This window comes from Ovis aries, chromosome 2 (assembly GCF_016772045.2).
Source record: "Ovis aries strain OAR_USU_Benz2616 breed Rambouillet chromosome 2, ARS-UI_Ramb_v3.0, whole genome shotgun sequence".
Taxonomy (NCBI): Eukaryota; Metazoa; Chordata; class Mammalia; order Artiodactyla; family Bovidae; genus Ovis; species Ovis aries.
In genome coordinates this window covers 17,453,453-17,470,144 of record NC_056055.1, presented here as the reverse complement: position 1 = coordinate 17,470,144, position 16,692 = coordinate 17,453,453, and the positions used below count along the sequence as shown (strand labels likewise).

The following is a 16,692-nucleotide window of genomic DNA, read 5'->3' as shown; positions in this document are numbered from 1 at the left end:
ATCTATGGTGGGGTTTTGGTACTCTAGTTTTTCCTCATGCCCTTTATTTTTCTGGGCAAACTTTTATTTTATTTTCTGGGTTCCCTTCCAAGAAAGCTGTGTATCCAAGGACTGGAAGGGAATGAGAAAAAGAAGTACCAGCTGTATCATCACCAGCCAAATTCCCAGAACCCAAAAATGCAAGGGTTTTTTTTTCTGATAGGTTGTGCTGGCACCCAAGGCCTAGACTTGACAGCCAGAGTGGGCCTTCCTAGCCCTATTCCTTTAAATCTGTAGATTTGTGGCTGAAGCCTCATGAATGAGAAGCTGGAAAACTGCATGTATAGCTGGGCCAGTGTCAGTGGGCAAGTGCTGCCCTTCACATCCCTACCACAGAGTATGAGGAAGCAGAAGAGAAGCAGACTGATGCTTGAATTTCCATCCATTCACTGCTTCTGTCTCAAAGAGTTTGTTCTGATTGCCACCTCTGTCTTAGCAATTATCACAATTAATTGTGAATGTCTGTCCTGTCCACCTATAAGATGGTGTGAACTTTTTGATAGCAGGCATCTTATTTTACTCACCTTTGTAGCCCCAGCATCTAGCACAATACCTGACATAAAGAAAAGATCCTATAGTGGTAGGAAAATGCATAAAGAATAAGGTGCTCAGAATCAAATGGTTGTTTTTTTCTTTTTTTTTCTAGAACATTGGGGCTGCTCCATTTACTTGGCAAGCATTTGCCCATACTCATTTTATTGATCTTTGTGAGAAGGCAGTGTAAAATGTAAAATGTTTCAAAATATTGAGAAATCATGAGTATCAGTTCAGTTCAGTCACTCAGTCGTGTCCGACTCTCTGCCGCCCCATGGACTACAGCACGCCAGGCTTCCCTGTCAGCTCCCGGAGCCTGCTCACACTCACATCTGTCGCATCGGTGATGCCACCCAACCATCTCCTCCTCTGTCGTCCCCTTCTCCTACCGCCTTGAGTCTTTCCCAGCATTAGGGTCTTTTCAGATGAGTTGGTTCTTTGCATCAGGTGGCCAAAGTATTGGAGTTTCAGCTTCAGCATCAGTCCTTCCAATGAATATTCAGGGTTGATTTCCTTTAGAATTGACTTAATTTCTAATGTTAGAACCAGGAAGGTCAGTTTTCAAATTAAAGTGAACATACATAACTTTGAACACTTGATGGCGCCAAACAAACAGTCTTAAACACAATGCCTGGTGTTTAAAAAAAAAAGTAATGAGCTAATCTACTAGATCTCATAGAGCAGCCTTCTAACTTTCCTTTTTTAAAATAGTAATTTTGGAAACGTTTTCAAACTTTCAGAAAAGTTACAGATGCAATACAAATAATTCCTTTTCCTTAACCATTGGGAGTTATTTTTTGATATCTACCTCACAACCTCAAATAATTTAATATTTCTTAAAAACAAGAACATTCTCCTAATATCTTAATACAAAAATCAGAAAATAACATAAAGATTATTACCATTTAATCCTCATTCAAGTTTTGCTAATTATCTTAATAATTACCATTATAATAAAAGGATCTAGTTCAGAATCACGTGTTGCTTTTAATTTCTGTCTCTTTATAAAGTTTCCTTAAATCGGGAACAGTTTCACAATCACTTTTTAACATTTATGACTTTGATACTTTTGAAGATTACAGGCCAGATATTTTATAAACTGTCCCTTGTTTGGGGTTTGTATGGTTTTTCCTCATGTTACATTGATGTTATACACCTTTAGTAAGAATAACACACCAGTGATTCCGTGCTTTCACTTCATCCTGTCAGATGCTTCTTGATTTTGATTTGCTCCATGTGGATGCCCACATCACCTGCTCAGGCCCCGATACCCATGCCAGGCCACCACTGTTCACTTTCTTGCTCTGCCTCATGTGATGGTTCTAGTTTAGAAGAGTCCAGGAAGGGAAAGAGAACAGAGGAAAGTGTCTCCTGACTTCCTTTATTTACTTCAACTATTTTCTCAATCTACCAAGAAGCATAGGATAATACATATTTTTCTGCACTTGATTTTGTCTCAGCAGCAGCCGTCAAAAAATAATTGGTGCGCTCCAGTGTGTTGAGTTCCAGTAAAAAAAACCATAGAGGATATGGAAATATCTAGACCCCTAGTTCAGGAATATCTAGAAAGCTATATTCATATCCTCTTCTACTACATTACTCTGAGACCTGGGGCAAATTTCTGAGCCTTAGTTTCCTCATCTATGAAATGAGGGGGCACCTTCTGTTATCGTTATTTTTAATCTATATTTTGGGGAAAGATTTGGGGAAAGGTTGCCTGAACAGGAAAGATCAAATATGACATGGTATTTAAATTAAGATTCAGTCTTTTTCTAAACATATGATAATCCCAAGATTTACATGAGACATTTTAAATGGAAGAATATGTTTGCTCAGTTGTGTCCAACTCTTTGTGACCCCATGGTCCATAGCCTGCCAGACTCCTCTGTCCATGAGATTCTCCACGCAAGAATACTGGAGTGGGTTGCCACTCCCTTCTCCAGGAGCTCTTCCCAGCCCAGGGATCAAACCCAGGTCTCCTGCATTGTAGGCAGACTTCATACCATCTGAGCCACCAGGAAAGCCCTATGTATAACTATAATTTTTAAAGTCCATAACACATGTAAAGGGTGTATAGGTATATTCATGTTTATATTTTAACACATATGAGGGTCAGTTCTAACGAATTGAATTTCTGGGAGTGTCATGGTATTAAAGGTATGTCACAAAAAAAATAAAAAATAAAATAAAGGTATGTCACAGAGATGGGAGTATGTCCGTGCAGGGGCAGCCTTAAAGGGACATAACTATCAGAGTAATATTTTTGTAGAACATAAAGTTTTCATTTATATTATTTAATTTGATCCTTTCAGTTACTCTGTGAAATAAGCCAAGATTCACTATTAACCTTTAAGAAAACTAAGGTCTCAAAATGTAAGATATGAGGTCTTGAGATGTAAGTCACGGTCATTATTGGCTGAGCATGGACTAAATTCTGAGTCTTTAAACTCCTAGCTCTAGGCTTTTCTCTCTGCAGCAGGGGTAAGAGCATACATCTCTCATTCCAGTCGTTATGTCCTAACAGCATTATGGCTCTGAGGATGTTTTCATATTAAAGAGATCCCATATACTTTCATATTGAAGAGATCCCATATCGTATTCTGGAGAATGTAACTTACCTTCCGCAATCCCTTTTTTTTCATAGGAATATTTTTTGGTTGAAATATATGGTCCTTGGAACTATATTTCCTCCTGTTGTAAAAGAATGCCATGATATTTTAGGATATTGTTGGCATGGGAGGGGCTCAATCAATCATTTATTTATTTACCCATTTATCAGTATGTGTTAGTCACATATTATATGCTGCTGCTGCTGCTGCTGCTACTGCTAAGTCGCTTCAGTCGTGTCCGACTCTGTGTGACCCCATAGATGGCAGCCCACCAGGCTCCCCAGTCCCTGAGATTCTCCAGGCAAGAACACTGGAGTGGGTTGCCATTTCCTTCTCCAATGCATGAAAGTGAAAGGTTAAAGTGAAGTTGCTCAGTCCTGTCCGACTCTTGCATATACACTGATGGAGAGATTCAGTACCTACCCTCAAGGAATCATCTTTACAGCCTATTGGAGGAAATATAAATAGAATCAGCAGTTAGAATGAAATATGATAAGTGAGAATGGGCAGAATAGGTGAAGGGGATTAAGAGATATAAACTTCCAGTCATGGGGTATGTAATATAAAAAATAGGGAATATAGTCAGTAATATTGTAATAGCTCTGTATGGTGACAGATGGAAACTAGAGTTATTATGATGATCATTTTGTAATATATGAAAATATTGAATCACTGTCTTCTACACCTCTATGAAAATTTCAAATCACTGTGTTCAGAACCTGAAGCTAATATAATATTATATGTAAATTATAATTCATTTAATAAAGAAGCCCTTGATCTTTTTACATCAAAAAATAAAAATGAATTAAGTATAATAATTATAGTAAAAGTATATAAAAATGGTAATTTATGAGCTCATTGAACAGATTATTTCATTGGTCTGTGTCTGCATATCTAGTAGCAAACATAATTTTTTGCTCTCTAATGTTGAACTGAAGAGGAGTCCTGGAAGAATAAATATATGTATTCCTAGGAAAATCAGAGATTGTTTTTCAGAGGGTGGAACTGAAACATTCAAGATTTTATTAGTCAAGGGCATTTCAGACAAAGGAAACATGTTATGAAGACACAGAGGCTTGAAAAATTGTGGCATATTTGGCGAGTGAAATATGAGGAGGGTGGAGATAAGTGACAGACAAGTGACCTTGTTTGTCATGCTAAGAAATTTAGATTTTGTCCTGTAGGTAGTGAAGCATTAGTGAAGAACTTATAGTTCTTTTCTTCAGTTCCAGAACTCCCTAAAAATGAAGAAAAGTGAAGAGACTATAGATAAATGACTAGTATTTGTATAGAATTTAAAAATTTGTGAGACATTTGTCTGTCATCCATTAGCTCGTTAAATTTTCACAGCTCTCTTGCAGACTATAATTATTATCCTTTAATTACTGATGAGAAAATTCTATCTGAGAGAGGTTTGTTCTTTCATTCTCTCATTCATTCAGGCACTATTTTAGACATTGGAGATACAGTGATAAACAAAATGAAGTCCCTTTCCTCATAGAGCTTATTTTCTCCTGAAGTGATATGCCCAGGGTCACAGCTAAAATGAAGTGAGATTAGACTTGAACACAGTCTGCTTCAAAAATCCCATGTTCTTTCTACTATACTATTCAGTCCTGAAGAGCATTTATACTAGAGAATGATGAAAATATCATTGAACGCATTGTACTTCAGATATGCCTGTAATCCTCTTAATTAGCCTTCTTTTCCCGTAAAACTAGAACATACAAAACTCACCAGAGAGATGCTGTGGGGAGGGAAGTGGGAGGGGGGTTCAGGATTGGGAACACGTGTATACCTGTGGCGGATTCATGTTGATGTATGGCAAAACTAATACAGTATTGTAAAGTAAAATAAAGTAAAAAAAAAAAAAAAACTCACCCCTTGGGAATCCTGATTATATTCCTTCCTCCTTTAACTTGGCTCTCCTAGAATCTGCTCTTTATAGTCTTATTTTAATGTGTGACTAACAAGGAATTCTGAAACCTGATTTTTATACTAGAAAAATTATAATATGGAGTTAGTTTTCAAGTTTAATTTGGATGTCACAGAAATATTTCTGGGAACTTAGAAATGGCTATAGTAGCTTACTATTTGTTATATCTGTAGCACTACCTTGATGATAACACTGTGGAAGCTATGACCTTTCAGAAACGGGCAAAGGAATTGTTGCAACTAGCAGCCAAAACATTAAAGAAGTTGGGAGTACGGTTCTGGCTGAGCAGTGGGACTTGTCTAGGTAAAATTCTTCTTGCTTATAATTTGTCTTTTTGACATTTCATCCTTTTTGGCTTTAGGGATGACTGCCTGAGATGACAAAACATCGGTGGTATTTGAAGTGTCATAGTTATAGACAGAATAAACAATAGTGCATGGAGCAAGGATTTATTTAAGAAATAACTTCAAAATCATAAGACAAAATTAGGAAGACCATGTTGTGTTTCCCAAAATAATGTGTGTAAAATTTATATCAGAACATGTAGACTACATGTGATCCTCAGGTAATCTTTAGATTAGCATTTTATTATTTCTACCCATAGGTGGTTATTCTCTTTAAAAAGAAACTGTATTCTGTTTCTTTACATACAAACAATACAGACAACTTGCATTGCACCAAAAGTTTCTTAAGAGCAAGTTTTTTTAAGAGAAACAATGAAGGGAATGTTATAAGGTCTTTCACAAATCTTTTCCACATCATGATAGTATCACTGATTGGATATCATTGTCTTACCACATTCTGCTTATTCTGAGATGGGAAAGTATAGAATCCAAGAAAGATTTCTAAATCTCTTTCCACTATTCATTAGATCAAACTTCTTTGGAATGTAAAATTATTTAGAATCGTAAAATTTTTTGAATTCTTTCTTGTTTATAATGATAGCTGATTATAGCTGTTTTTGTTCCCTGTTAGTTATAACTATTTGTACAAAAGTTAATTCTACTTCTGCTTTTAGAGGGTTACTGTATAATTTATTTAATTTGAGACATTTTTAGAATGAAAGGAGTGCTGTTAGTAATTATGGTACAACAGGTATAAACAGGGATATATGGTTATCTTGTCATTTAAGCTTTGTGGAAAATTTACATGATTCTTCCTGTCAAGGAGTTTACAGCTAGAGTAAGCCACCTCCTCCCCTTGCCTTGCACAAAAAAGAGTACATCTCGTTTATGTGGTATATGCTCTAAGGTTTAACTTTTTGAAGCAAGATTGTTTTGAGGACTGTTACCAAAATTCTTCTTAATCATTTCTCATGATATCTTTTGAGTTCTTAGCCCCATAAGAGCATTTATAAAATGAGAGAAGTTGGATTAGGTGATATTTAAAGTGCCTTCCATTTTTTTCTATTTTAATAATTTTCATTTTTAATAATTTGTGACTTTTTGATAGATGTGGATTATAGATTTTTCTTAAACTGGATGTGAGATCCTCCTGTGCTTGGCTTCTAAAAATCTGTGTTAAAACTGAAATTAAAGTTTAGAATTCCAAACAGTATTTCCCATAGGTAATTGTAGACATTTGTTTACTTTTTGAATACTTTGAATGGAAGGAGTAGCAGGATATTAAGGGAAAACCCAGAGCCCTTAGTAATATTAAGGTATAAAGTGTTTTCCTTTTAGAAAGTATAATAACACCTAACTTAGAGGTAGATACATAGTAAATATGTAGACATATCTTTGGTAATCTTTAGATATGATATGTGAAAATTGAGGTTGATACTGCTCTCCTTTTTTATATGGCCCATCACACATTCAGAGTTACTAAGTTCTACAAATTACTGCTTAGGAAAGGAATATTAATTAAGCAAAAGAATTAAATTATGTTTTTAGCATATCTTAAACGCAACCTTCATCATAGATTTATGAGTAAACATTTTAAGAAGTAACAGTGTTTTAAATGAATGGCTCAGTTAACATTATTAAAGCTAATAATTTATTCAGAAATTAAAGTACATCATGAAAAGTCTTGAGGTGGCTGAGTGTTCAGAGCAAGTGAAGGAAGGAAGGAATAAAAGAAATACTCTTCAACAGTTGGCTCCTATGATCATAAATATTAAGTTGGGATCTAATTTTAAAATTCTGATAAAGCACACTAAATATAATCCTGTAAAATAAAATACATTGTACAAAGACTGTCCATTCTAATAATTACTAATTATTTCCAAACTTAAGTTTTTAAAAAAGTTTTCTTATTCTGTTTTTTTTTTCTTTTTTTTTAGGATGGTATCGGCAATGCAGCATTATTCCATATAGTAAAGATGTTGACCTAGGAATTTTTATACAGGATTACAAATCTGATATTATTTCAGCATTTCAAGATGCAGGACTCCCACTCAAACACAAATTTGGGAAGGTCAGTAATAAAAATGCTTCACTTCATTAGTAACATGTTTCAAAAGTAAAGTTTATATTAAGCAACTCAAGAGATGTTTCATATAGCATTTTATCATTCAGTATTGGCCAGAATGAGTTCAGCAGAAAATTATTACCACTTGTGACTTCTGCACTATTTAAGGAAAACTAGAAAATCTGGCTTTTTATTGACCACGAGAAAGTGAAAAGGATCTTGGACTCTTGAAGAAGAATTTATTGCCATTACATTAGGGAACAACATAACTTAATAATTAATTAATATAATAAGTAAGAATCCCACCTACCCTACCTGAAGTGTCATTTATTTTTTTGTTCACATAGACATCATATTACTATCACCTCAAAACATTCCATTGATTGCTAAGGACTCAAAATACAGAATCATTTCAAACATTACTTGGGTTTCTTATTTATTTCACATGTCCTAGGTCATAGCAATTTTCTCACAGGTCATTGTGGCTTAGATGAAATCTCCTTTTAGATAATTTAATTCATATAGCCTAAGCCTATGATCCCTGGCAATCACCTTACTCTTAATGTGCTTATTCCCAGGGAAGTGTTCTCCTGGAAAGCAAGGAGTGTGTTCTGTTTGTGGAAAATTACTTCCCTCATCATAATCATTCTAGTTTATTTAAAAATTTAATAAAGTATCTTCTTGAGGTAAAAGTCAAAGCAATAGAACTCTAATCATTCAGTAAATGACTTAACATTTCCTTAACACCCAGTCTTTGCCTGGCACTGTGCTCTGCATGGATGGCAAAGATGAATAAAGTACAGTCCTTATCCTTGAGGAGCCCACTGTCTAACTGAGAGAAAACAAATGCATAAACAATTAAGTGGTTAGTGCTGCAACAGACAAGTATACCAAGTCCAATGGGAACTTGGAGGATAAGTTTGTAGGATAAGTTTCTTAGGGAAATGCTCTCAGAATCCTTTGTACTTTTATTTCTTCTTTTTTCATATATATAATGCAATGATATATGGGTTTCTATACTACATTTACATAAGTACTTATTGATTACAATGACTTGATAGTTTTACTTGGTTATAAAAGGGAATAATTTTTATTTGATTACTTTTTTTTTTTTTAGTCAGAAAGGAGCTCTGGAACAGGATGTTTTGCAGAGTGATCCTTTAACTACTATAAGTCATTTATTCTGAGTTGTCTTCAGTTGTAAAAAGCAACATTATTTTATGTACATTTAAGAAAGAAATCTAATGATTGTGTGCTACTTTCAGAGATGCTCCAGCTTGAAAAACAGTTAAGACCTGTATTCTCTCTATATAAAACATAAGAATCTTTTTTTCTTTTGATTTTAAAAAATGTTCATTCCTTTGTTTCAGTCTGTAAAGGTTTTCATCTTCTCCCTAGGTAGAAGACAGCTTGGAATTGTCTTTCCAAGGAAAAGATGATGTAAAACTTGACATTTTTTTCTTCTATGAAGAGACTGACCATATGTGGAATGGAGGCACTCAGGCCAAAACAGGAAAAAAGTTTAAGTATGAATCAGATAAGTTCTTACAAAGGGGGCTTTAGAAATAACTGCAGAAGGTAGAAGTAAGGAAGTAACTGAAAATGAGGTGGGATGGGGAATGACCATCAAGGCTCCACTGTTTAGCTGATACTTCTCAGCTTCCCAAAGAGTTTCCCGGTTACACTTGAGAAGTGAGGATACCTATCAGGACTGAGGAAGTGCCCCTGGGTTTGTCACTCCAAAAAGTCATTATGATTGGAAGTCCTTGAGTCATCAGAAAGGGAAAGCCAAAATAAGGAACAGAAAATTAGGCCCAGATTCTGAGCCAAAAAACCAATTGGCTGTTAGAGCTGTTGAAACTTGATAATTTAATGAGAATGGGTAAGGATCAGTAAGAAGGAGATAGTTAAGGTGAAGTGAAGTTTAAGTGAGGAGATTGGGATTGGCTGGAACTGAGGTCATGAATGCTGGGCAAGCTCTGGAATGTGCCTTTAGCATAGACTGAGGCCCATTCTTTAAAGGATACTTTAAAGAATACATTTAAAGAATAATATGGTAGTTAACAGCTACCACGTTTTCTCAAATGTAAGGTGATATGCATTGTAAGATGTACCATTATTGTATGTGCTAACAAGAAAGGAAAGACACTGCTAATTATAATCTTTTTTAAGACACCTAATTCAGATAGAAAATTGTAGGGGGAAAGTATCTCAATTCTGAATTAATTGATGGACTACAATATATTAGACTAGCATTTTGAGCATTTTTTTTAATGCTGCCATAGTCAAACTCCTTGATTATTAAAAGACAAAAATGTATAGTAACTGTGTATATACCCTTTATGATGCAGTTGGCCTGTTGACAGTTCTGAGAGAGAGAGAATGAATGTGAACCTGAACCCAAAGAATGTGGGCTCTGGAGTCAGGCAGACCTGGAAAATGTCAGCTTCACCCTAACTAATTGTAGCCTTTAGCTTTTTTGAACATTAATCTCCTCATACTACTGTGGGTCAGGCACTGATGGGAACATTTTTCATGTATTAACACATCTAATCCTCATAACAACCATAGATAGTCTGTGAGGCACTGAGAATTTAAGTCGTTTGTTCAACATCACAGCAAATAAGTCAGGCAGCAGCCTGTCTCTGGAGTTCATACTTTTGATCACTACCCCCTACTGCCTCCCTAATACACCTGGCAGTATGAAGCACTTAGTGTGATACTTAGCCCGTATTATCAGTAAGTGGTGGTTACCTTTGTTATAATTATTTAATGTTATTAATATTATGATTGCTAGTGTGACTGCTGTCATTGTTGTCATTCTTATGGTTCTTATGTCATTCTTACTGGTTCTTATGACCAGGAGCATAGATTTACCTCACCAACTAGCTGAGATTAGGGCTTCTATCACAGAATAAACTTGAGCAATTGGGCACATTGGAGAATGTTCTGTAGCACAGAAAAATAATTCCAAACTCAGACTGGTTTCTCCTGGATACACAGACATTACATACTTTATTTGAATCTTTATTTAAAGGCAAGGAGTCTCCATGTAATATTAACCTTGTTCTGGAGATTTGAGAATAATCCAAACCTTTTTTCTCGAAGTCATAAAGTATCCCCAAATTGACATGATCCTGGAGTGTGTTCCTAGAGCTCATATATTATAAAATATTATTTTGCTTTATGACAACAAATGCCTTCATGCTAAGTAAGCTCTGATTATAAGACAGAAATACTTAGTAAGTTAATAAATATGTAGTTGACACTCTCACTGTGGCTAGGTGAATATGGAGGTGTTTTTTTGACATTTAGCTAGTTTATTAAAATATTGGAGGTGTTTTTTTGACATTTAGCTAGTTTGTTTATTAAAATATAATACAGATGCCAAACTTAATGTATAATTTCCAGACTTAAAAAAAAAACAAACAACTGTGAGATAGTATAGCATAGAAATTAAAGGCATGGAGCCAGTCTGCTTTTAAATCCCAGCTCTCCATTTTACCAGCTAGTTATTTAACCTCCCTGGTCCTAAATTTCCTCAAATGTCAAATGAGAATAATAATAGAAATTGCTACATAGAATGGTTTTAAGAGCTGAGTTAATCCACAAAAAGGGTTTTGAAGAGAATTAAACATATCTTGAGTGCTAAGAAGTTATTAGTTGCTATTATTAATACTCTCAGTAGTAGTAAAGAAAACTATTCCTCTTCTTAGTCTTATAAGAAATTTATAAATCAGAAACCTGTATAATTATCTCAATATTAAACTGCCACATCTGTTCTTAGAGACCTCATGAGAATGTCACCTTTTGTTTCTGGAGCTTGTATTATAATCCTGTTATTCTTAATTTTTCTTCTAAAGCTTGGATTTCTTTGTTCCCACTGGCATGATCCCATGTCAAACCTCAAAAGAACTGTGCATTTCTAACCACTACATCTCTGGCTAGAAAAAGCTTCTTTCATTCTGCTTTAACTGCTCTTTATGGTAGCAGTGTTTGGGAAGTGTGAAGTGTTCTGATTATTTAATGAGAGAAATGAACAGTGATAGAACTGCCTGGACAGATGGTTTGAGTCCCAGATTTTCCATCATGTTACTGTGACCTTAAAAGGCAGAGAAAAGAACAGGGGATGGTTGTGAAGAGTAGTTTCTTTGGAAGATTCCCCCAGCCATATGCCATTTTCATTCTTTTCAGCACTATTTACTGTAAGAAACTGTAGAATTATCACCACTACTATTCCTAGAGGGAAAAATCTTTAAAGCTAGTCTAAGGGTCTTTTTATAATCTACTTTTTATTCATGTGTAGTTTATTCTGAGAAAAAACTTAATGATAATAGAATACTTACCGTTTTTTAATGGTTCAGAGGGTTAAGAATCTGCCTGCAATACAGGAGACCTGGGTTGGGAAGATCCCCTGAAGAAGAGAATGGCTACCCACTCCAATATTCTTGCCTAGAGAATACCATGGACAGGGGAGCCTGGCGGGCTACAATCCGTGGGGTTGCAAAGAGTCAGATGTGACTGAGCAATTAACACTTTCACTTTCACAGTTTTGTATGAAGTTGAAGAGGAACTCAGGAAGGAAGCAAAAGGTTCCCCCTTTTAAAACTTTGCTCTGCATGCCTTCAGAATGATGTTTTGGTCATAAGATTGAATTATGATTACAATATTGATAGCAAATGATAAAGTTATAGCTACCAGGGTATCTACCTATATATCAGGCACAATGATAGGTGTTTTATGATTTACTCTCAGATCATCCTCACATGCTCCCTGTGGGTTAGATATTCTCACTCCCAGTTAGATATGAGGAAATCTAAAGCTCAGAAAAGTGAAGTAACTTGCTGAAGGTTCTCTGGCCATTAGTGATAGGGCCAAGATTTAACTTAAGACCTGTTGGATTCTTAAGCCCACATGCTTCAGTCTAAGAGTTAATAAGTGAAATGAGTTAATACGTGTAGTAATGCATTTAGAACAGTACGTGGCATATAAGTACTGTAAAAGTATTAGCCACAGCTGCAACTGTAATTACCATATTATTACTCTTTTACTATTACTACTCATGTTGCACTGGTAAAAGCATAGGACTTTTAACCAGTGTTAACTTGTGTTAGTTACTCTGGGTAAGCACTTTTTTCCCAGGTCTCATAATTCTTCCATCTTTAGTTCTTAGTCTAAGCCTATACTTTCACCTAAAATCTAAATTCTCTTCTTAAATATTGTCTAGATTTTTAATATTTATTTTTCTTCTCCGAGTTCCAATCACCAGTGATAAAAGGTGATGAATAAATATATTAACCTTGCCTCCAGCTGTGAAAGTTTCATTCCACAGCTTTACAGTTCTTATAGATGCCCAGATTCCTCTGGATTATTTCTTTCCTTCACATCTGAATCAACTAATGTAAGTGAAGGCCAGAAGTTTAAGAGTTAATAATAATGGTAATAACAAAATTTAACTTCTATTGAATATTTACTGTGTTCTAGGCACTATGCCAAGCTTTTATATGCATCATCTCATTTAACCCTCACCACAAATTTATAAGGGAGGTTTACTGTCAGCCTCATTTTATGGATGAGGAAATTAAGGCAGAGCTAAGACTCAGACTTGGGCCATATCACTTTAGAGCCTGTATTCCAACCCGCATACAATACACTGTCACCACAATCTCAGTCATATTGTTAATACTCCCTCCGTGAAAAGAGCCCTTCTGTTTATTGACATTGTCAGAATATTACAGCTACCTCTGTATCCACTGATAGAAAATTTACTGCCCCAGGCTAGTTGTGGGTTCCTTAGACCTTCTGTTATATGCAGCTTCTGCTTACTGTATAGATCTTCAAAAAAATTGGATTTGTCCTCTGTGGGACAAGGCTTATCCAAGTGTGACTCCTATATAATTTAACATTTTATTTCTGAAGAATTTATTTGCTAACTGCTGTGTGCCAAGGATTCTGATGTAAATATAACTTAGTTTCTGCTCTCAAGAATCTCATAGTCTAGACCGTGAAACAGATATTAAAGTACTCTATTGGCAGAACATGATTTAAATAGGTGTCGTGTATAGTTGAGATACAGATCAACTCTATCTAGAATTAATGACAAGGAAATGTGGCATAAAGTATAGAGAAGTTTGTTAGATAGACTTGGGAGGAATATGGAGAAGGGTCTAATAATAGGTTTATTGAACTATTTTTATATTCAGATTGTTTCCATTTTTTATTACTAAAAAATTCCGTGAGCATCTTTGTACATTAAGTGAAAGTTTTACTAGGGATTGTTTCTATGAATAGATTCCCAGAAGTGGAATTATTATTATCGTTTGAACTAGAGGGGTAATTGGGCAATCTTCTGGTAACAGTAAACATACAAGATTTTACCCTCAGTGTTTTGTTTTATCCTTTGACTCTTTTAAGGCACTTTGCAGATCTACAGGCCTCCTCAGTCCTTGTCAGCATGCTTTATTCTCCCTGCCTTTTTTTCCCCTATTTTTAAAAAAATAGACAGCTAATTTTGTGATAATTTTAGATTCACAGAAAAGATAATATAATGAGTTTCTGGATACAGTTACCCAGTTTACCTTAACGCTAACATATTGTTACCATGGTACTTTTGTCAAAACTATGAAACCAGTCTTGGTGCATTACAGTTAACTAAATGTTATCTGTTCTTCACCAGTTTTTCTGCTAATGTCCTTTTTCTGCTCTGGGATCTAATCCAAGATCCCACATTGCATTTAGACCTCAGCCTTTTGAAACTTGATTTTGGTCCAAGATTTTAAGTATATCACTAGTAGTACCAGGTTATTTGACATCATTCCATGTCCCAATTCTGCTATGCAAGGGTATTGAGTTGCCTCCATTTAGAAGTTGCTCCTCAGTTCCTCTAAATGGAAATAAATCTCCTCTTCCTTTGAATTTCCATTTTCTGTTTACCTCTCTTATGGTGTATTTGGGTGCTTTTGCTGATTTATCTGTCCTTTCTGAGTTATAGGTAAAATCAATCCTGATAAATCTATCAAGCTGAGTGAGACCTGAGCATTACTGGAAACTAATATCAAGTCCTCTTAAACACAGTCTGTAGTGTTGCCTTAAGATGTAAGGGTGACCCTGGATTGATGACTTGATCCAACCTAGCACCTTTGGAGAATCAAAGCCATGAAGTTGTTCCCTGTTATTTTCAGTCACAGCTTCAAAAGAAGTAAAAGTGGTATTGATTGTTGACTCCCCACTCATAGGCTCTCTCAGCTCCATAGATTGATAACTATGCTTCCATAGTTTTAGCTCTCAAAAAACACATTCTGTTTTGAGTACTTACAGCTGTGAAGCTAAAAAGACAGATTTGAATAATTCTTTAAATGAATGCATTTAAAACATTAGCTTTACTAAAAATGATGTCATATTTCTAACTCTGTTTATACCTTCATATTTTACAACATTTAGCTATATTTAGGCCTCCTTAATTAATCTCCAAACCATCAAGGGCGGGGACACTGAATGCATATTATACGGTAATCGTATTTCTTATACGCTATATAGAAGGGGCAGTTCTTCATTTGTTTTTTTTTTAAGAGACGACTACCTCATAATGAATAGTCAGCTTTTTACTTGTGTGAAATAAATTTTGTTTTTAAGATATATTTTGTTGTTTGAATATATAAGAGACTCTATAAGGTAGTATTCTGATAGAAATGAAAACAAATTTTCATTAAAATTTTAAAGAGTTCATAGCAGTTTTATTCATGGTAGCCAAAAAATGAAAACAACCCAAATGCCCATCTTTTGGTGACCAAATAGACAAGTTATGGTATGTTCAAACAATGGAATTCTGCTTAGCAACAGAGAGGAACCAACTACTGATACATGCAGTAACATGGATGAATCTCCAAAACCTTGTGTTAAGTGGAAGAAGTCAGATAGGCAGAATATGTACTATGTACCTGCATTTATTTGAGATTGTAAAGCAGGCAAAAAGCAGGCAAAAGCAGTCAAGAATATAAAAAGGTCATTGATCACCAGGGGCCAGGGTGGATTGACCGTATGCCTGCCACAGAAGCAGAGCGCTTTAGGGAACCAGGGTGGTAGAAATGTTTTATATCTTGATTATTTTAGTGGTAACCCAGGTGTATATATCTGTCAAAATCTGAAATGGGTGCTTTTCATTATGTGTAAATTGCACCTTGAAAAACTGATTTAAAACGTTGAAAAACAAAAAAATCTATGACTTAGAAAATTTATGCTAAGAGAAAAGCGCCCAAGATCACAGGTTGAAACAAGAGGATATCTGGGACCAGAAATCATGAATTTGATCAAGGCAGACCTAATTGCAATGATAAACTTGGAGCCTTTTGCATCAGCTTGGACAAATTGGATAAGCTGAGATCAAAATAAAAGAAGCCGTTTATATGTTTAGTATGAAATTTGAAATCATAACTTAATCTCCTTTTTTCATTATCTGTTATATCGAAAAGGAATAGTATACAAATTGTCTGAGACAAAGCAAGCACAGCTGGAGTCTAATTACTTGTTAATGAGCTAAAGATATAGTTTTTGAAAGTTATGCAGTAGAAATAAAAATGTCCAGAGGCTTTGTCCTGTGACCTTAAAGAAAAGTTTTGTGCATGCTTTAAATGAATAGTTTTTGATATGGTTGTTAGGCATGTGCATTCAGCTGTTAAATGATACAAGCTTTAATTTGTCTACTCATTGGTGATATAAATTTCTTCTAGTTCTCTAGTTTAGTTCTGTCCTGTGGAGATTGCATAGGAGAGTTTGCCAATAGAATAGATGGGATCACTCAATTCACAGTGGAAGTCAGTGGAATACACAAGGTTCAATGGGTAGAATTTTATCTTATAAATATATATATGCTATATATATATTCATTATATGTTATAAGTTTGGGACAGGATTGGTGTATGGAATCAATAAAAACCTCAGAAAGACTATATTCTAGAACAGTCTATGAAAAGTTTGTTAACCATATCTCTATTACGTCTTTTGCTTCGGTATTATCTGTGGCGGGATTATGAGGAGTTTAGTGGAAGAGAGATGGTTCAAAAAATACTAGTCAGCATGCTGTAACTTTGGTTTTCAACAGTTGATTCTTAGAAATGTTTAGAAAACTATGGGCAGAATCGATGCTAATGACATGATTAATGTGGCAGA

At 35.1% G+C, this 16,692-nt stretch overlaps 1 protein-coding gene across 8 annotated transcripts in view; it reads left to right on the top strand.

The window, feature by feature from the left end:
* FKTN (fukutin) overlaps window positions 1–16,692 on the top strand; it is an 88,209-nt gene that overhangs the window by 24,572 nt on the left and 46,945 nt on the right. For 6 of the 8 annotated variants that reach the window (XM_060408993.1, XM_060408991.1, XM_060408992.1 and 3 more), the window contains 3 exons: window positions 5,292–5,421; window positions 7,400–7,533; window positions 8,926–9,053. In XM_060408993.1, the coding sequence (XP_060264976.1) occupies window positions 5,292–5,421; window positions 7,400–7,533; window positions 8,926–9,053 (392 nt within the window). The remainder of the gene's footprint in view (window positions 1–5,291; window positions 5,422–7,399; window positions 7,534–8,925; window positions 9,054–16,692) is intronic. The other 2 variants (XM_060408989.1, XM_060408990.1) reach the window with 1 other exon arrangement.